The following is a 22621-nucleotide window of genomic DNA, read 5'->3' as shown; positions in this document are numbered from 1 at the left end:
CTACCAAATATATTTTAACTGAATATAAATAGTATTATCAATTCTTTCAGACACTCCCTGTTCTACAAAATCCATGTAACAATGGTGGTTCTTGCACATATACAAGATCGTCCTTTTCCTGTAATTGCATTAACGGACACTACGGAAGCAAATGTCGTATGTATCTTGTGTTATTTGTTTTACATAATATTTAACCATCCATTTGTTTTACCCCATATTTAACCATCCATTTGTTTTACACCATATTTAACCATCCATTTGTTTTGCACCATATTTAACCATCCATTTGTTTTACACCATATTTAACCATCCATTTGTTTTACACCATATTTAACCATCCATTTGTTTTACACCATATTTAACCATCCATTTGTTTTACACCATATTTAACCATCCATTTGTTTTACACCATATTTAACCATCCATTTGTTTTACACCATATTTAACCATCCATTTGTTTTGCACCATATTTAACCATAACCATCCATTTGTTTTACACCATATTTAACCATCCATTTGTTTTACACCATATTTAACCATCCATTTGTTTTACACCATATTTAACCATCCATTTGTTTTACACCATATTTAACCATCCATTTGTTTTACACCATATTTAACCATCCATTTGTTTTGCACCATATTTAACCATCCATTTGTTTTACACCATATTTAACCATCCATTTGTTTTTGCACCATATTTAACCATCCATTTGTTTTACACCATATTTAACCATCCATTTGTTTTACACCATATTTAACCATCCATTTGTTTTGCACCATATTTAACCATCCATTTGTTTTACACCATATTTAACCATCCATTTGTTTTGCACCATATTTAACCATCCATTTGTTTTACCCCATATTTAACCATCCATTTGTTTTACACCATATTTAACCATCCATTTGTTTTACACCATATTTAACCATCCATTTGTTTTACACCATATTTAACCATCCATTTGTTTTGCACCATATTTAACCATCCATTTGTTTTACACCATATTTAACCATCCATTTGTTTTGCACCATATTTAACCATCCATTTGTTTTACACCATATTTAACCATCCATTTGTTTTACACCATATTTAACCATCCATTTGTTTTACACCATATTTAACCATCCATTTGTTTTACACCATATTTAACCATCCATTTGTTTTACACCATATTTAACCATCCATTTGTTTTACACCATATTTAATTATCCATTGAAATGAAGGAAATCAACACCATTATCTCTATTTTTGTATTTCTTTTTTTTGGAATCCTACTAGGGTTATCTTCAAACGTTTGCTTAATGTTTGATGCGTTTCTTTTGATGTGTTTTATCATTTCTTTAGGGACTTTCCGTTTTTAATTTTCCTCGGGAGTTCAGTATTTTTGTTATTGTACTTTTTGCGAAATTGTCATACAAAAGAATCTGTTTATGTCGAACAAATCAATGAGGACGAAATGGGATTCGTTTAGAACGGAATTTGAAGTCGTGCGCATCCAATGTAAGTAATTGCAATGGTTTTGATAAGTATTACTCCAGAACTGTGACAAATGAAAATTGTACATCCACCAGTAATATCCAGCTACATTACGTCAACAGTCCAAAAATGTTAACTCACAATTAGATATCGACATATATTTTGTACCTTTTGTAGAAGTTCTTTCCGAACACCACACCCACTGAATTCTAAGCATCATTTAATGAAGTTATGCTTTATCATTATGTTCGTAGTTTCTGTTAGCCCCTTTCACGAGTGTGTTAACATTACTAAAGGTATGACTGGTATTGTATTGTTTGAAACCCCCAGTCGTATATTTTAATGAGGATATGTTATGTCATTATAGAGCTATTACTGTTTACCCTTCTGAATTACCTGATTTAATGCCAGTTTATTGGTTGCGTTCATGATCCTCAATATTTGTTTTTTCCATCTGTTTGTTTATTTATTATAATTTCTTAATGGTTAGATACTCTCTCTCTGTCTCTCTCTCTCTCTCTCTCTCTCTCTCTCTCTCTCTCTCTCTCTCTCTCTCTCTCTCTCTCTCTCTCTCTCTCTCTCTCTCTCTCTCTCTCTCTCCTCTCTCTCTCTCCTCTCTCTCTCTCTCTCTCTCTCTCTCTCTCTCTCTCTCTCTCTCTCTCCTCTCTCTCTCTCTCTCTCTCTCTCTCTCTCTCTTTTTGGTGTATGGTTTTTATTTGCCATATTGATATCTTGATATCTTTTTAAAGACCATTGTTGCATTTTAATATTTTATGATACCTGTTAGATTTTAGTTATAAAAAGGTTAAGGATATGACCGTCGAAAACATTGTTACTCATTGCAAATTTTATACACCTATTAAATGTTTAATACCTACGAGAACTATTCTCAACGTCGGAACAATATCAATGTATCCAGTCATTTCTATGTTATTGAATATAAACTCATCATAGATACCAGGACTAAATTTTATATATACGCCAGACGCGCGTTTCGTCTACAAAAGACTCATCAGTGACTCTCGAATCCTTAAACGTTAAAAAAGGCCAAATAAAGAACGAAGGTGAAGAGCATAGAGGACCAACATTCATAAAAGAACCCCAAGTGAAAACTGTGACAATTTTCAATCACAAAATGAGATATAACGTTATAACTTTATAAACCAAAAAATTATCAAAATAAGATTGAGAATGGAAATGGGGAATGTGTTCAAGAGACAACAACCCGGCCATAGGACAGACAACAGCCGAAGGCCACCATGGGGTCTTCAATGCATTGAGAAACTCCCGCACCCGGAGGCGTCCTTCAGCTGGCCCCTTTACAAGAATGCACACTAGTTCAGTGATAATGGACGTCATACTACATTCCAAATTATAAAAAAGTCCATAAGAAAGTTGTTTTACTGCCTTATTAAAAATACCAGTTATTCGAAGCATTGATTTTAAAAGATATCGTGTAACAATTCCATCAGAACTGTTCTTCTCGATTTATAAACACTCTCTGTTGTATTGTACTTTGTTTAAATTATAAAGACACATATGCAAATGGTGTCTGGAACACATATCCACCACATACCCCCTTCGTTATAACCTGAGCAACACGACGGGAACCACATGTGGAGCAGGATCTGCTTACCATTCCGGAGCACATGAGATCAACCCAGTTTTTGGTGGGGTTCGTGTTGCTTATTCTTTAATTTTCTTGTTGTGTCATGTGTACTTTTGTTCGTCTGTTTGTCTTTTTCATTTATAGCCATGGCGTTGTCAGTTTATTTTCGATTTATTAGTTTAACGGTCCCTCTGTTATCTTTCGCCCCTTGATAACTATTTAGGGTAGATGACACTGGTGTTGGACGTTTCGATCCCGAGGGTATTGCCAGCCCAGTAGTCAGCACTTCGGTGTTAATGAATAATAATGATATGGTAATGTTGATGAATTTTTTGTTTGCAAAAGTGAAAAATATTCGAAGTACTAAGGAGTTTCTTATCCCAGGCATAGCTTAGGCATAGCTTAGGCATAGCATCTGGTCCAAGAAAATTGGTACCGTTAATTTTATTACCTTAGCCGTAATTGGCACAACTTTTTTGAATTTTGGGTCTTCAATGCTCTTCAACTTTGTACTTGTTTGGCTCTCTAACTTTAATTATTAGCCTGGTATCCCTTGTATTTTATTTGTCACGAAAAAGTATCAAATGATATCAAGAGTGGCAGACCTTCAGTGATGATTATATCAGTTAAATACAGATTTCGTGTCTACAACATACTTCTGTGGAAAAAGCTTCATCACTTTCTTTCAAAATCATAGTAATTACTTTTGCTTAAGTATAATGATATCAAAATTGTTAAAAACATCTTTTCCTGCATGTGGTACATTTAAAAGATCTTTCAAAGAGTATCTAGAGGACAGGACAGGTAAATAAAAATGATGATTTTTTTAGATGTTTTATTAAAAATTTTAGTGTCTGCACATGAATAATACATGATTGCAGAATTTAAGATTCTGTCATTACTATATTAGTATATGCTTATCCAGATTTCATAGAGGTCTATTGGAAACATGTTCTAAACTACACTGTGTTAATACAATGATAACAAAGATAACAAAATTTCTATTAACAAAGTGTACAAGTTCTGAATCAGATAAATTGAAATAGAACACATTTTTTTTTATTTAATGTGAAGCGTTAAAAATAATAATAAAAAAATAATATAAAAACAAATACATTCAATATACAACGTCAACAATCACGCCAGAAAACAAAAACAAAAAAGAACATACATTTTGAAAGCACTTTTTATCACAAGGCGGAAACATTAAAATTTAGTTGTATAACATTTGCTTGAAATATATTTAACAGTCCACTATCCAGTGATATAATACACAATATATCAGATGTTGTTCCAAATTAACGACAATCGGTCCTGCAATATAAAGACATTTTCCGAAATCAATATTTTACATCAGAAACTTAAAGAGTAAATTGGGTATCTGTAAATGCATGTTAAAAAGTGATATGTATGTACATATAAAGTTATAAATTTTGTTTGGTAAATTCTTCTTCTTTTTTGTTTGTTAATTGAGAAACCAATGAATATCTTATAAGAATTCAAGAGATATTCTAAGACTTTTCATTTAAAACAGTATTGCTATAAAGAGCTTGTACCGCTTACATATGTCTGCTAAAACCTGCAAATTACTTCTCGCAAACACTGTTAAGCGGTAAAGCGTATAAGACCTGTTAGATCTCATTGAAACAGAAGCAAAAGTCCATGTATTCCTGCTTTATTATTTCTCATTACTGAATTAATCAAAATTTAAAAATAATAATGGCTAAGGTGAGGTTATTATCCAAACAGTACATTATGCATACCAACTTCAATTCACGCTAATATGCACAGAGAGACGAAAGATACTAAAGGAACAGACAAACAATCTATTTTTTTCTGCAGAAATATGACCAAATACGGTTTGCAGAGGGCTATGTTAATGTGTTGTGAGGTCACGCGTTGAATATATTTCTTTATTTGAAATTTTGGACAAGTTATTATACAATCATCTTATTGTTCAAGTAAAAATTCGGAAAAGATAAGTTCAGTGTACTTACTTGGCAGAAAAGTCAGAATGTGACCATATATTCCATTCACTATTCCCGTCATTACTTTCGGGATCACGAACTGAAAATTTACATAAAAAATATTAAAACATAGAACACATTTAATATTTTCACTTAAGATAAAATAAATTATTGGACAAAACGCGCGTCTGGCGTACTTAATTTTAATCCTGACATAGAAGAGATTATTTGGAACCCAAGTTGTCTAAAGATTTATCAAATATAGAGTTGAGAGAGATTGATAATAAATCGGTACCTTTCGTGCAATAAGTTAAAGGCAGAAATAATAAAAGTTATGCATTAGTTACATACCCACCACAATTGCATTATGTATTGTTCTTTAATTGTTATGTACATGCGGAAAGACGTAAACGAACAGAAGCTAACAAACATAAAGTATTATTCAAATTAATTTCCACAAACATTGAGAACTTTTCCAAATTATTAGGGAGTTCCATTCTTAGAAGCGAAAGATACTAGAGGGACATTCAAACTCATTCGTCGAAAATAGTCTGACAACGTTATAATTGCAACAACAAAAAACGACAAACAAACACTACACAAAACACAACATAGAAAATGTAGATTAAAAGAGTTGCGAAAGATACCAGAGGAACAGTCAAACTCATAAATCGAAAATTAACTGACAACACCATTGCTTAAAATGAAAAGACATAACACATAAATAATAGTACACACTAGATGTGTCAAAGCGACACGAATTGCCCCGTCTCAAAAAATTGAAAAATATGCAATTTCAATAACACATGTGGACACAAACACGATGGTAGTCTCAAAATCTGGAGGCGTATAGAAAAAAAGTCCGTAGAACTGTGATGTTCAACAATTTGCAAAATTGTAAACCCTTAATTTTAGCAAAAATTAGCGGAGCGAAACAGAACTTAAACTTGATCTGTAACTCATCATGATTAGCTCACATACTAAAATTCAGCCCAATATCTGAAAGCATTTAGAAAGATATGCGTATAATTGTGATTTTCAAAAAGTCCAAAGCCCGAAATTACAGCAAAAATTATCCGAGCGGAACAAAACTTAAACGTGATCTTAAACTCATCAATGGTAACTGACATACCAAATATCTAAATGCGTTTAGAAAAAAAGTCTGTATAACTTTGTTTTTCAACAATTTATCAAAGTTCAAAGCCCATAATTTCGGTAAAAATTAGAGGAGCAGAACAAAACTTAAACTTGATCTGTAACTAATCGTGGTTAACTCACATACCAAAAATCAGCCTAATATTTGAAGGCATTTAGAAAAAACTCCGTATAGTGGTTTGTTGCGGAATGACGTAATTATGGAATGACGGAATGACGGACAAGGATAAAACTATGTGGCACTTACAACTTCGTTGAGGGGCCATAATAAAACAACATAGAAAACTAAAGACTGACAACATCACTCCCACCAAAAATCAGGGTGATCGCAGGTGCTCCAGAACGATAAGCATATGCTGCCCCACAAGTGGTACCCGTCGTGTTGTTCCTGTAAGAACACAACATCTTGAAATTTTGGTTTTTAATGTTCTTCAACTTCTTCAATGTTTTGACCTTCCATCTATTTTTAATCGAGTTCCACCAAAACTCATGTAGACGAAGCGAGCGTTTGACGCACGGAATTATAAACGATTACAAGTTCAAAGAAGGGTAATCATATCCGGCAAACCAGGTTTTGAATAACTTTTTAATAAATTACCTTCTTACCAGTCACCGTCATATATTCATAAGAGATATACACTATTTTAATGGTTAGACGTAGAAAAAAAACATATACATATTTCAAATTTCTTGTTTAAATACAAAAAGAAGAGATCCACATATGTGTTTAACACATATTCACCTTGCCTTTGTAATTAACATTGAAAAATATACGTTTCACCTTGCACGAAATTCTGGTAACTTACTCTTTCTTGGTTTCTGTGGTTTTTCTTTACTGCGTGGTTCAGATTTATCTAAGGTGAAAAAACTAGATTAATATGAAGTATTGGTGGGTGTCGTATCATATAAAATGCTGGTACATATTTTGGATTGATCCAATATGTCAGCCCCTGGAATGACTGTTCACATTTGATACATTTATTGTACGAAATTCACATCGTAAACGTATGTTTTGATCAGTCTAACATTTTCTTCAATGTAAATACTAAACACAACTCGTCAATATATCACTGGTTGTATTGTTTGTCGAAGGGTGTACCTGTTGGAAATACCAATATAATGTTCTCAAAAGAAAGAACTCGATGCATGTGTATAAATCTAGTATATGTATTACCGTATTAAGTATTCAGAAAGCGTTTGAATAAGTAAATGTGAAAAGAAAAAGTTTTATTACGTTAGATGAAAAAAGACCATCATGCTTGTGAACATTTGGTTCATTTGCCTTTTTTATTAATTGACCTCGACAACCATTGAAGAAAAGCAAATTTTCGAGAGGAAATAACCCACGGGGAACTTCAAATTAACTTCCAAAGCAAATACTTACCGCTCACGGCATTGTTTTTCTTAGCTGCCTTTGGATCTAAAAAAGGAATAACTGAATTATACCTGATTCTATAACATACGTAGGTAATTGATAATTACTATTGTTGAATAAAAATTGAAAATTACAAACATATATACGCATGACACTTTCTTATTATTTAGAGTTCTGTATAGTGTTTGTAGATAAGTCCCTATCTGTTTCCTTTCAATTACATTTTCAACGATTTAGGTTTTTTGTTAATCATATGTATCTTATTTTTCCTTCGTAGTTTAGGAGTGACATTAGGATTAACCTGTGAACTCTTTGGTCTTATACCGACGACAAACACGCTTCAACACGACAACCACAGCGCTAGAGATAAGCAGTCATGAATGGTTGGAAAGGGTTTAGTAATGCAACTTCTTATGTAGAAATGGAAGTCATCCCGTCAATCAACCTTTGCAGCAAGTGACGGGTTGTCTTTGATTTTGCTTGCTTAAATGCTTCATATTTCAGTGGTTCTATATTTTGCATAAACATAATCAGTTGCCACTGAGTACTAAACAATCATATTTGTATATATAAAGGTTGTTTCGTAAAATATTGCAAATGTCGTACTTCATGACCAAAAAAAAAGCTAGCAACGACATTTCTGCCACATTTATTTTAGTAAACTCAATATTACTGAGGTAAATAATAAGGACAAAGGGAATCACCAGTCCTATCCTAAGAGATCAAACCAACAAACCGACATCAATGCATTTAGATAAACAATTAAAAAAAACACATGGTGCAGCCTCGGACAATCACAAAACGTGAAGGAATTAAACTAGTTTTGTGTCCGCAAATTTTGTGCATATCTAGACCATATATCGTTAAACAAGAAGACAGAATAAAAACAAATTCAAGTCTACCTACCATACCAATAAGATTATCAAAAGCCTGAACACGGAATTAGATGTACAAAGTTGTTTTCTTTAAAGATACGAAAATATTTACACGTTTTAGTTAAAAATATAATTTGATACACGATAACGACAGCGACAGTTGGACTTGCTATTTCCTTTAATAACGCTATTTTCAAACAGTTTATAGCTATTTATGAAAATTTAACGAAAGAAACTTACTGGTTATTTTACCTCTACCTCTCTTACCACAGCAATCCCTATCATTGCTGAAAAATAATAAAACATAAACCAGTCTAAATCTATGAGATAATATACATGATGGTCTTGAATTTAAGATTCCGGGTAATGACGTTGTGTATCATCTTAATGACGTGTCATATTGATCTTTCTATTTGTCTTTGTACATTTTTTACCATTACTGTCCATGAATGGAAGTATCTATTTGGCGTGGCTGGATATTTTAACATATCGCCAGAGTGCTATTGTGCTATGGTCTTTTTTTTTCTTGTCTTATGTTTACTTGTTCTGCTCACATAGTGTTTTCAATACAATGCCATTCTATGCGACTGTCAAACAAGTGTGAGGTACACCACTGTATGTTGGAATGGGTATCCGTAGAGTTCAAATAGTTGAAATGCGAATCGATTTCCGTTAAAACCATTGAAAATAAAGAAATCAATTCCATACCGGCGATGGTCTTCTATGCTTTTAAGTCGAAAACCCATATTGTTTCGAATGATCTCAATGTCAAATGAACAAAACAAAGTACAGACAATTTCCTAATAAATGACATTTCATGTCAGAACAAGACTGCGGAGACAATATTTACAGAAGCGCTTTTCTTTATAATGAAGTTGATTCGTTAAAAATTTGTTATATTATCATTTGTATCACATCCCATTGCATCATAATGAAATGCTTATTATATGCAAATAAAATTTTACTCACAAGCAACCACACGTATCAGAGAACAGTCGTGCGCAGAACCCAGGAACCCGGCAACACCGGTATATCATATAACCCAACAATGCAGTCATGACTGCAAGAGCTATCATGGCAGGAATAAACCATGCAAGGTCTGTAGGACGACTTAAGAAAGCAGCAGGTGATCCACTGTTTCCGGTATTACTAGTTCCGGTTCCGGTTCCAGTTCCGGTTCCTGTATTACCATTATTGTTGTTTGCATTGGTTATGGTATTAGCAACTGTAGTTGTGACGGTAGTAGTCGTCGGATCAATTATGACAATAGTGACAGTTGCCTCGTCATTTAATGATGTGTCATCTGAATCAGTGGCAGTAAGTGGGAAAGTGAATGTTGTGCCCACTGGATATCCGCTGAAATCTGTAGCTGATCGAATATTACAGCTATTGTCCACGGCAAAATTTGAATCACCCAAAGAATATGAGCGTTGTGTATGTTCTGTTTTGACGTCATCGTCTGTTGATGTACACGACAAAAGTTGGGATCCTACAGGTGTATTTTGTGGTACATTTTTGTAATATGTTCTTTGATTTAGTTTCGGGGGATTGTCGTTAATTTCTTCGATCCTTATATTAAGTTTTGTTGTAACTGTATGACCGGCTTTGTCTGTGGCTGTAACATCACACTTCGGGGTATTGAATTGCCAATTATTCGGATCTAAATCATATTCTTGTAGCTGTGTTATTCTTCCTGTAGTTGGATCCATGTCAAAATAACTTTGTTTGTCTTTACAGTCCATAGTGTAAGTCTGTACATCATTAATATCCACGTCGTTGACCACAAATCCAGCAGCCGGTAGAACAGTTCCTTTCTAATAAAAAAAAAACATGTAGGATTTTGAAAAAAAGTAAAATCACAAAATACAGAACGCCGAAGTTAATTCAAAACGGTAAGTCCATAATCAAAGACCATTCGAATGAAAGGAAGACAAACAGTACACCATACATACAAAACATACAATTCAAAACCTCGGATACTTTCAAGAAAACATTTATGATCTTGTTAGTTACTGACTGACGAAAATGAAATTCATCATAATATGCACACTTGCAGAAAGAACATATTAAATAGTTTGATATTCAAAACCGTTTACGCTTTTCATTGAAAATTATAGAAATGCGTCATAACACTGTTAAATGAAAATTAAATAAAGATTTTGAGTGAACAGTTTCCACTGCATTTCAGCATATCCAAGTGACTATACTGTATGTCGTGCTTAATTCACTTAGATGCCAATTAATATAACAAAAACAAACTACTAAAAAATTTTACCCAACATCAAATTAGTTTTATAAACAAACAACCTAGTCACCAACGGGGATACTGACATGGCGACCACCTTAACATGTGGAGGAGTTTAAACCTCTTTTTCCTATAAATTTTAGAAGTACCCTCAGGAGTAACTCACAGTTCCTTCTGTTCCAGTGATAGTGTATAAATCTTTTTCAAAACCAGTTTGTTGCTCATTGACATCAGTAACCTCTATCCTTAATTTCTTTTGTATTGATGTTTCCCTTCCGTCATCCACCGTAACAATTAAATCGCAGATATGACGTTGAGGACTACTTGTTTTAAGTTCTTCATAATTTAATATGGCTGTCGTAGACACAACACCAGCTTTAAAAATAAGTTATGTATTGCTTATTATAAAATTTTCAAACGTAATTTTATTTGTTAAACAAGAAGTAGAAAGACCATCAGGTAGATTATTAATTGCAATATTTCCCGAAAGCAGGATATTTCCCGGAAGCCCGATATTACCCGAAAGCCGCAATTCGATCAAGCGTCCTTTACATACGCGTTTTTGAAAAAAAGTGGTTGGTGATACTTTGTTTAGTTCATCGCTCATCTCGAAAAACCACATAAAATTGAAGTCGCCTGACAATCTCAATTTTACACAATAAGGAATTTTCATTTGATTATATGGATTTAGAAGAATTGCAAAACTTCTTTGGATGTGTGTATGTGTGTGTGCTACTTAGATGAATTACATACTCCATCAGGCAAAGTAGACTTACACACGAAGGAGTAATACTGTTAAGACTATTATTTATATGATTACAAATGTTTCTGAGATCAAATCAAGCTAATTTTTCTGAAATTAATACATGTTAATGCGACATATTTTAAAATCACCTCGAAATTAAAAGGCGTTCGTGTTGCTCATTCTTTAGTTTTCTTTGTTGCGTTTTTCATACTATTGTTTGTCTTTATTTTTATTTCCTTTCTTTTATTTGCGATGGCATTCATTTGTCAGTTTGTTTTCGACTTATGAGTTTGAGTATCAACTGGGTATCTTTGGCTTCTATTTTTAAACGACTGTTTATTTCCGTTATGGCTTACTGACTTTGTTTCACGTTTTAACCACTGCAAACCACGTTATCAAAACTTTGACAGAAAAGCTTTATATTATCAATCGACGATTCTCTTTAAAGAAAAGCAAATTACATATGATACAAACAACACAAACTTACTTGTTGGATCGAGGCTGTACAAGTCGGAGCAACCATTCGGATTCGTTGTAGCAGAAAATGTGTGGGTATCACCAATGTTGTCGTCAGTGATATCGATATCGTAAACCTGTCGACCTATTGTGGTGTCACCATCTATATTTTCGTCGATTGGCTGTGTAAGTGACGTCACACCAAGGTTATTAATTTCTGGTCTATCATTGATATCTTTAAAATAATTGCAAACATTTTATTCATTACAGCACAAGTATTGTTCTGTGCATGCTATACAACATTTCTTATTTCTTTGAACTGTGAGATAAATATTAACAAATGCTTTACATTTTATAAGTATCACTATTTGATTTGCATTTTACAAAGGGGAAAAGTAATAAAGCAACTGAATTTGACTGTAATATTATGATTCTTTTACGTATGTTCGTCAACAATGATGAAAAGCATTCATGGAACAAGGTACAAAATGTATATCTTTTTCAAGAGGAATCATTTGTTAACAATTTGTATCAGTACCTGCATATACAAAATCGGTGTTATATTAGTATTCTTATATCTATTTGTAATTCAAAAATAATTCATTGTCGTATAGTTTTGTTTCCTGTCATACGACATCGTGAGGACTCATTTTCCTTGTATGAGTTTGAAGTCACTTTATCACATTTGTGTATAGTAGTTGATTGGTGTTACCGCAAAACATAAGAACAAACTGTAAAAATCTGTCGGAACTTGAAATCAAATATTTGGTAAGAATCACAAAAAAAAAACACGTAGGAAACAAAATATACATATTACCAATCTCAGAGCACTCGAAGTTACTGAAAGCTAGCTCAAAGTCATTAATAACGTTCTTCCAGACTAAAACATCAATCAGTACACATTCAATAGATTTAGATTAAAGACGTCAGAGATTGTTTTTTAAAAGCATGATTTTGTGTAATTACGAATTAAAAATAGCAACTTTTGTACAAAACGACTCGCTTTTCAGAACATATATTTTAATCATTTTTAATTTTACCTGTTAGCTCTACGGTCAGTGTTTTTGGTCCAGTTGTTCGCTGTTCGTCCTTTACTACCACATAAATTTTATATGGGCTTACTTTATGTAAGGTTAGATCTTCTGTAGCTGTTATTTCACCAGCTGTATAATACAGAAATAATTAAAACGTTTTTCATTCTGTAAGCATGACACATTTCAATTGTTCTCTCTGTTCTTTTGTCTGTTTTCTTTTTATTGATTCTACGGCTAACTTAGAAATGTATAAAGCCTCGGTCACACGTTAACGGATAGCTCGAACGGATGCCTAATAAACTCATCAAAGATAGATACCAGGATAAACTAGATATCATTGAGATGGGAGCCATCTCTTTGGGCCCCGCTGTGAATAATGTGCATTAAAAAATTATATCTTTACCATAGGACATGGGTTTGTCAACTGAAATCAAAGTTTTTGACCTTGACCTTTGACCTAGGAAGTTGTACATAAATTATGACACACCCTTTTGTGTTGATTTATATACATGTCAAGTATAAACTTTGAAATGAAAACGGTTCTCAAGATATAGAGCGGACACGATCTTTACCATAGGACATGGGGTTGTCAACTGAAACCAGAGTTTTTGACCTTGACCTTTGACCTAGGAAGTTGTACATAAATTGTGACATACCCTCTGATATTGGTTTATATACATTTCAGGTATAAACTTCAAAATGATAACGGTTCTCAAGATATAGAGCGGACACAATCTTTACCATAGGACATGGGGTTGTCAACTGAAACCAAAGTGTTTGACCTTGAACTTTGCCCTAGGCAGTCGTTCATAAATTATGACACACCCTCTGGTGTTGGTTCATATACATGTCAAGTATAAACTTTGAAATCATAACGGTTCTCAAGATATAGAGCGGACACGATCTTCACCACAGGACAAAGGGTTGTCATCTGAAACCAAAGTTTTTTGACCTTGACCTTTGACCTAGGAAGTTGCACATACATCATGACACGCCCTCTGGTGGTGGTTAATAAACATGTAAAGTATAAAGTATGAAATCATAATAGTTCTCTAGATATGGAGCGGACACAAAAGTGTTACGGACGGACGGACGGACGGATGGACGGACGGACGGACGGACGGATGGACGGATGGACGGACGGACGGACGGACAGACTGATCACTATAGGGTACCCGCCTAAAGGCGGGACCCTAATAAAATATATTTACGCCAATTGCGCGTTTCGTCTACAAAAGACTCATCAGTGACGCTCGAATCAAAAAATGTTTAAAATGCAATACGACAGGTATTTATAGTTAATGCATGTCCCATTCTGTTAAATACACTCATCATAGATGCAGTTCAAAACCTTATACGATAAACAGACGTTTCGTGTACAAATACTCATCATTGACGCTCGAATAAAAAAACATAAAGGGCTAAATAAAGTAAGAATTATGTTGATGAGCACTGAGGACCCTAAATTCTGAATAATATTGGTATGAATGCTATAAATGATCATTATATATCAGAAAATAATTTTTTAACAAAAGCATCATACATACTTGGTGAGATTGTAAAAGGACACTGAGTTGGAGAGCATGTTATACTAAAAGTTAGGTCTTCTGCTGCAGTGTCCGTGTCTATTATATCCACCTGATAAATCTGATCTCCAGACTTCGTAGTTAATGCTGACTTTTGTACAGTAGCTTTAAATGTAAATAAAAATATGACAGTCAATTGAACGCATCTGTATGCAAATGATACATTTTGTAAAAAGTGCAGGCAAATTGTTAAGTATTATTGGTTACTTTTGTTTTGTTACAACGATCTATAAAATATATCCTATATCGATTAACTGGTAATATACTTTGTTAGTTTTGGTATTGGTATGGATCACACAATCGATAGAATATAGCCTATATCGATGTGAATTAGTGATATATACTTTGTTACTTTTGGTATTGGTATGGATCACACAATCGATAGAATATATCCCACAATGATGAACTAGTGATATATTCTATCGTTAGTTTTGATGTCCATGCGATCGATAAAACAAATCCTACATTGATTAATTGGTGAGTTTGGCTTGTTAACTTTGTACTATAAATACGATTGATTGAATATTTATTATGTTTATTAACTGGTGACTTTCACAATATAGGTTTGGTATGTTCACACGATTGATAGTAATACCTGTGAATAGTAAATTAATAAGACTTCAACAATAGTTGAGTGTTACCACTTACTTGGCAAAACATTTATGACCGGTTCAATATTTTTCTCAACATTGACATAAAATATTTTTTCTGTTGCTAGTCCCAAGTCATCTGTACACACTGCGGTAACTGTATATTGAGGTTTGGCATCATAGTCCATATCTTTCATTGAACCTCCCTTCAGATAGAGATTAAATGCTGAAATCATATCAAAAGTATTATTGACGTGTCTAAGTGGCATGAGAAAGCGGAATATTAAAGGTGTTATACAATAAAAAATAGGTCACATAATATGGGAATTCCTCTTAATCAAATAGTGTCAATCATGATAGTTTATTGTGCTGTGTTTAAAATCGAATGCAATATCTACTACGGATAGACATTCAATAACGAACTCTCGAATGGTGTACCTATATAGATATTCAATGACGAAATCTCGAATGCTGTACCTAGATAGACATTCAATGACGAGATCTCGAATGGTGTATCTAGATACACATTCAAGGACGATACCTCGAATGGTGTACCTATATAGACATGCAAGGACGAGATCTCGAATGATGTACCTATATAAACATTCAAGGACGATATCTCAAATGCTGTACCTAGATATTTATTTAATGACTAGATTCCGAATGATGTACCTAGATAGACATTTCATGACGAGATCTCGAATGGTTTACATAGATAGACTTTCAAGGACGATATCTGCAATGCTGAACCTAGATATTTGTCCAATGACTAGATTCCGAATACTGTACCTAGATAGATATTGTTTCTGGCAGGCATCTTTTGATTTTCTTCATTCTTAACGGGAAAATCCAATCCCCTCGTTAGGATTAAAAGTTCAGTCAACCTTTTCAGTTCAATTTAGTTTTTTTTCTATCTTTTTTCTGTAATTTTTATTGGTCGTTAAGGTTACAATCAAGTAGAATCTTAGTGTAGCAATGCACTGTTTACGCTTGAGAAAGAGTTACATAGGTTTAGACGTTTGGCGGGGAAATTAGTGGCCGGGTCGAAAGTTATAGGGGTGATCGTAAAGGACTCTCTAGGCTCCGTAAGGGTAACATATAGAGAACACCCCTATAAAGGAAATAGTGGTATTGACCAGGGGTATATAAGAGAATGAGAAACGGCCCTCGAGGCTGTCGGTTGACTGTCGATGTGCTTTCTTCCATTGACATATAGCGTATGTTTGATATATTAAGTGCTAGAAGAGCTTTAATATTAGAGGACACTTTGAACTGGGTACAAAAGGAACGTACAAGAGAGGGACGAAAGATACCAAAGGGACAGTCAAACTCATAAATCTAAAACAAACTGACAACGCCATGGCTAAAAATGAAAAAGACAAACAAACAACAGCACACATGACACAACATAGAAAACTAAAGAGTAAACAACACGAACCTCACCAAAAAACTAGGGGTGATCTAAGGTGCTCCGGAAGGGTAAGCAGATCCGGCTCCACATGTGGCACCCGTCGTGTTGCTTATGTGATAACAAATCCGGTAAATAATCTAATTCGGTAGGTCACATTCATGAAAGGAAAGGGGATTGTAGTTACGACGTAATAAACATATCCGATATCATTTGTGAAACGGTTATTGCATAACGGTCAACCAACTCGAGATGGCGTCCGTAAAATTTACGAAGGGATGATTTCAACTTCACCATTTGGAACTCTTGGTTTAATAGCTTCCTTGTGAGCAGCAACCCTCTATCAAGAAAATCATGATAGGAAATGCAAAAACGGGAATATCGTATCAATTGGAAGATATATACCCCGTATGCAGGTATTGCTGGAATGTTGCTACTTAGAAATGGAAACACAATTGAAAAGCTGAAATCATCTCTTTTGTCGTAAAGTTTTGTTTTCAACCAACCCTCATTGTCAATTTCTAGATGTAAGTAAAGATATGAAGCCGACTTAACTGTATATAATTGTCCGTTGTTATTTTATATCGGCAAAGAGTCAATGTGTATATTTTAGTTCATTGTGCATAATATAGATAGTTGTAGTTTTAGAATAACCGTATTGTTTATGGACAACTTGGATCCAAGTATTTACTGGAACGCACATTTGAGATATAAACGCCTGGTTACACGTTACATTTCTTTTTAAAAATCATGGAAAAGAATATTCATTTCATGGGTAAAATTAATGACCACGTCAGATAGCGTAATGATTCAAATTTAAAATTACCAAAAAATATATATGAAATGATCAGGATTAATCGATAACGTCTCATCTAAAATTGACGGATTGCAATAGCCGGACCTTTTCAATTGTTATAGTTGATTTTGTTCTTTATTCAAAACAAATAGATTTTAAACATTGAAAAATGATAGTTAAATGTTTATTTTAGGCTTTCGATGTATTTTTTTTTTTAAAATCACTAATGTATCAATAAATACTGACTATTTTGTCCATTCCCTTTTTTAGCTCACCTGGCCCGAAGGGTCAAGTGAGCTTTTCCCATAACTTTGCGTCCGTCGTCCGTCGTCCGTCGTCCGTCGTCCGTCGTCGTTAATTTTTACAAAAATCTTCTCGTCTGAAACTACTGGGCCAAATTAAACCAAACTTGGCCACAATCATTATTGGGGTATCTAGTTTAAATAAAATGTGTTCGGTGACCCGGCCAACCAACCAAGATGGCCGCCATGGCTAAAAATAGAACATAGGGGTAAAATGCAGTTTTTGGCTTATAACTCAAAAACCAAAGCATTTACAGAAAATCTGACTGGGGTAAAATTGTTTATCAGGTCAAGATCTATTTGCCCTGAAATTTTCAGATGAATCGGACAACCCGTTGTTGGGTTGCTGCCCCTGAATTTGTAATTTTAAGGAAATTTTGCTGTTTTTGGTTATTATCTTGAATATTATTATAGATAGAGATAAACTGTAGACAGCAATAATGTTCAGCAAAGTAAGATTTACAAATAAGTGAACGTGACCGAAATGGTCAGTTGACCCCTTTAGGAATTATTGCCCTTATAGTCAATTTTTAACCATTTTTCGTAAATCTTAGTTATCTTTTACAAAAATCGTCTCCTCTGAAACTACTTGGCCAAATTATTCCATACTTGGCCACAATCATCTTTGGGGAATCTAGTTTAAAAAATGTGTCCGGTGACCCGGCCATCAAATCAAGATGGCCACCACGGCTGAAACTAGAACATAGGGGTAAAATGCAGTATTTGGCTTATAACTCAAAAACCAAAGCATTTAGAGAAAATCTGATTGGTGTAAAATTGTTTATCAGGTTAAGATCTATCTGTCCTGAAATTTTCAGATGAATCGGACAACCTGTTGTTGGGTTGCTGCCCCTGAATTTGTAATTTTAAGGAAATTTTGCTGTTTTTGGTTATTATCTTGAATATTATTATAGATAGAGATAAACTGTAAACAGCATTATTTCATATCGCTTAAGAATAAGCTTCTCTTATTGGATAAAAAGGGACCACATGACATTCATTATTCTTCAGTAATAAATTCCATCGGTCATTAACAGAACGAAACGGACCAGAAAACCGGTCGTTAACAGATTTTCACATGATAATGACCGATGGGGCATGGTTTCCGTCTGTTAATGATCGTTGGGGCATGGTTTCCGTCTGTTAATGACTGCTGGGGCGTGGTTTCTCTGTTAATGACCTGTGGGGCGTTGATTCTCTGTTTAAAGAGATGTCCCTTCGATAAAACATTTCCTGTTTTTAATATTATATTTAAGTTGTTGAATTGTTTACCATATGTTTTGGTAAATTATAAAATTTTAGATAACTTGATTAAGTATTCATATACTGAACAAGAATGTGTCCCCAGTACACGGATGCCCCATCCGCACTATCATTTTCTATGTTCAGTGGACCATGAAAATGGGGTTAAATCTCTAATTTGGAATTAAAATTAGAAAGATCATATCATACAGAACATATATACTAAGTTTCAAGTTGATTAGACTTCAACTTCATCAAAAACTACCTCGACCAAAAACTTTAACCTGAAGCGGGACAGACGGACGAACGGACGAACGGACGAATGAACGAACAGACGGACGGACGGACGCACAGACCAGAAAACATAATGCCCCTAAATGGGGCATAAAAATTGCACTAAAATGAATGGCATTATTGCTACGACTGGTTTTAACTCTTTGCCATAAAAATCGTGCAACTACTCGAGTTTGCTTTGGACATTTTGAATCTATGAGAATTTTCTGAAACATGGTTCCTCAATGAAATAAACATAATAGTTTTTGAATAACTGGTCATTATCGTGATATATGGACTGCTCGTAGGATAATTGGTATTGACTGTGACAGCGATAATGACCTCGTCTTCGGCTCAGTCATTATCACTATCTTAGTCAATACCACTGTCCTGTATATAACCATAATGACCAGTTATTCAAGAACTATTATATAAATAATGTTCAGCAAAGTAAGATTTACAAATAAGTTAACATGACCGAAATGGTCAATTGACCCCCTAAGGAGTTATTGTCCTTTATAGTCATTTTTTTTACAATTTTCATAAATTTTGTAAATTTTTATTAACATTTTCCACTGAAACTACTGGGCCAAGTTCATTATAGATAGAGATAATTGTAAGCAGCAAGACTGTTTAGTAAAGTAAGATGTACAAACACATCACCATCACCAAAACACAATTTTGTCATGAATCCATCTGCTTCCTTTGTTTGATATTCACATAGACCATGGAAGTAATATTTGACGTATTTTTTGTACAGTCATCTTCTTAACTTTATACGGAAATGGTTTTTTAATTGTCTGTAAATTTTAAAATTGAAATGATACAACTTTGTTCTCCAATTTCGTATCTGATAGCTGTCGGTTTTAACTATTAAGTTCAAACTAACCAAAAATAGGGAAAAATTGGACTAAAATAAAAATTGAACGAATGACTCTTTTCGGCAGCGTACATCAACGGAATGTAACGAATGGACTATTCGGGTTACTTCGCATGTATATTCGACAAAAACTTGTCTGTTCGTAGTTCACTTCTCCGTGAACACGAAAATGACCGATAAGTGTCAGTGATTTGATCGATCACATGCGGAGAATAAACTTCCATGCCAGATATTGAACCAATTAACGAGTTATTGAAAGATGGGCGGTAACGCAGATGAAACCTTTGAAGTGACGACGATGTTATTCCTTCCAATATTACTTCCATGCATAGACCAAGGTGAGAGACACAGGCTCTTTAGAGCCTCTAGTTACACATCCTAACGTGCGTCATCACGAATTGTCCAACAATTACATTATCTGATATGTGAATCTTTAGTGATTTTCTGAGCACCATCATCTAGAATTTCTAATTATATTATTCCTTTTTTGAATAATTCGTTTTGTTTTCTTCCGCTCTCATGCTTACAATCATAGTCAGTCCGATTTTGAGAAAAAATGTTCTTGATTTACAAATGTTTCAAGGCGTTGTAAGATACATTTGTTTAAGTTAATTTAAAAATGTTCTGTACTGTAAACATTTATTTTTGGGAGCGATTTATTAACTCGACTTTCGCGAATAGAAAATTAATGCGAATATAAATCGTGGTGGATATGTAAAACTTTGTTTATTAAACTACATTAGGTAAATAAGAAAATCGCGGATTAAATAGCCGCGAAGTGGACTAGAAAGGGTAAAACGCAAAATTCAGTATCCGCGAAAATAAGTTTATTTTAAAGCAACTTACGATCAGTTCCAGTTGGTTGTTTGATGATAAATATACCATCATTCGGGCTGACTGTTCCAAGGTTGCATCTGTAGGTCTGTTTATCTGTAACCGTTAGCGACATAATTTGGGTTTCGTCATTGTTATTTTCTTTTATGTTATAAGATATCACAGTATTCTTTATCTCTGGTGCCTATAATTGAAACGTTACAATAAATACGTTTCGTTTGTAAGGGTATAGTATTACGTGTATTTTAGAAATGGTACATGCAATTCAGTGATTCCTGATATAAATCAACCAAATTTTTCCCACAAAAAGGGGGGCGCCCACCAGGACCCACTGGATCCGCCTAATAGTCAATTTCATAGACATTAAGTGTAAAACACAAGATTGAAAGCACAATATCTTGTCATTGCAAAACGAGTATACTATTGTACTGAGCTTCGTGGTCTAGTAGTTACATTTTACTAAAAGATATGACCAGGTTCGGGGAGGCAACTCTTAAAAAAGCAATGCAACGCTCGTGTCAACAATTTTCATAACTCTCATCTTGTGCTTATTTAAATACATTGCTGAACTGACTATAACATATATATATAACGATTAAAAGATTTCCCTTGATCTACTCTTTTAAACCAGAATATTTTAGAATCTAGATCTATTTGTAAATAATTAGTCAACATGTTATCAATCAACGACATTGTGATGATTAAACCTGTCTGATAGATACATGTATATACCAACCGTATTGTTCACACAAACGATTACAGATGTAGTACCCTCATTCAAACATTGGTCCTTCACGCTGTATTCAAGTGTATACTCTCCAACTTTCCAGTCTGCTGCATTTGACTTAATCCGATCTAATCAAAGACATTAAAGTTACATTGTCAGTGTAATGCGATTTGGGAATTCACTAACTTAGGCATCGATGGTCATTCATAGTCTTTCTTTTTTTTCCTTTTTTTTATTCCAGGGCATGCTTTTTTTATAATAAATATCTTGAGATCATATAAAATAAAATTAATAAGAAACATTGAAAATTTGTAGAAAACTAATGAAGCACCGAGTATCAAATACAATTCTTTTTCCCGTATATTCACTGGTGTTCAACCGATAATCGTAACTGGAATTACGACGATCCCAATAGGCCGCAGACATAAATCTTTTCAGTCATTTTTCTCAAGTGTAGCTTGTGTTGTCTAGAGTTCCTCAGATGCTAAGTAATTCGTGAAAACAACAGGCTATTGTCTATTGTTTAAGACTGTATTGTATGCTGACCTAGATATCTATTGTTTAATACTGTATTGTATGTTAGCCAGTTGTCTATTGTTTAAGACTGTATTGTATGCTGACCTAGATATCTTTTGTTTAATACTGTAGTGTATGTTAACCAGTAGTCTATTGTTTAAGACTGTATTGTATGCTGACCTAGATATCTATTGTTTAATACTGTATTGTATGTTAGCCAGTTGTCTATTGTTTAAGACTGTATTGTATGCTGACCTAGATATCTATTGTTTAAGACTGTACTGTATGCTGACCTAGATATCAATTGTTTAAGACTGTATTGTATGTTAGCCAGTTGTCTATTATTTAAGACTGTATTGTATTCTGACCTAGATATATCGTTTAAGACTTATTGTATGTTAGCCGGCAGCTGTCTATTGTCTAAGACTGTATTATATGCTGACCTAAATATATATTGTTTAAGACTGTATTGTATGTTAGCCAGCTATCTAATGTCTAAGACGGTATTGTATGCTGACCTAGATAT

The 22621-nt window shown here is 33.9% G+C and overlaps 1 protein-coding gene across 1 annotated transcript in view; it reads right to left on the bottom strand.

Moving 5' to 3' along the window:
- Positions 1–4132: 4132 nt before the first annotated feature.
- Positions 4133–22621, bottom strand: part of LOC139498565 (protocadherin Fat 4-like) — a 40044-nt gene continuing 21555 nt past the window's right edge. The window contains exons 7-19 of the mRNA XM_071287007.1: positions 21589–21707; positions 20865–21036; positions 15176–15343; positions 14489–14632; positions 12948–13070; positions 11939–12142; positions 10873–11081; positions 9431–10275; positions 8702–8748; positions 7596–7631; positions 7018–7065; positions 5087–5156; positions 4133–4403 (exon numbers count right to left, since the gene is read on the bottom strand). Of these exons, the coding sequence (XP_071143108.1) occupies positions 4388–4403; positions 5087–5156; positions 7018–7065; positions 7596–7631; positions 8702–8748; positions 9431–10275; positions 10873–11081; positions 11939–12142; positions 12948–13070; positions 14489–14632; positions 15176–15343; positions 20865–21036; positions 21589–21707 (2201 nt within the window). The 3' untranslated portion in view covers positions 4133–4387. The remainder of the gene's footprint in view (positions 4404–5086; positions 5157–7017; positions 7066–7595; positions 7632–8701; positions 8749–9430; positions 10276–10872; positions 11082–11938; positions 12143–12947; positions 13071–14488; positions 14633–15175; positions 15344–20864; positions 21037–21588; positions 21708–22621) is intronic.

The sequence above is a fragment of the Mytilus edulis genome, chromosome 12 (assembly GCF_963676685.1).
Source record: "Mytilus edulis chromosome 12, xbMytEdul2.2, whole genome shotgun sequence".
NCBI classification, from domain to species: domain Eukaryota; kingdom Metazoa; phylum Mollusca; class Bivalvia; order Mytilida; family Mytilidae; genus Mytilus; species Mytilus edulis.
The sequence above is the reverse complement of the archived record's forward strand: the minus strand, read 5'-3'. Positions and strand labels throughout refer to the sequence as shown.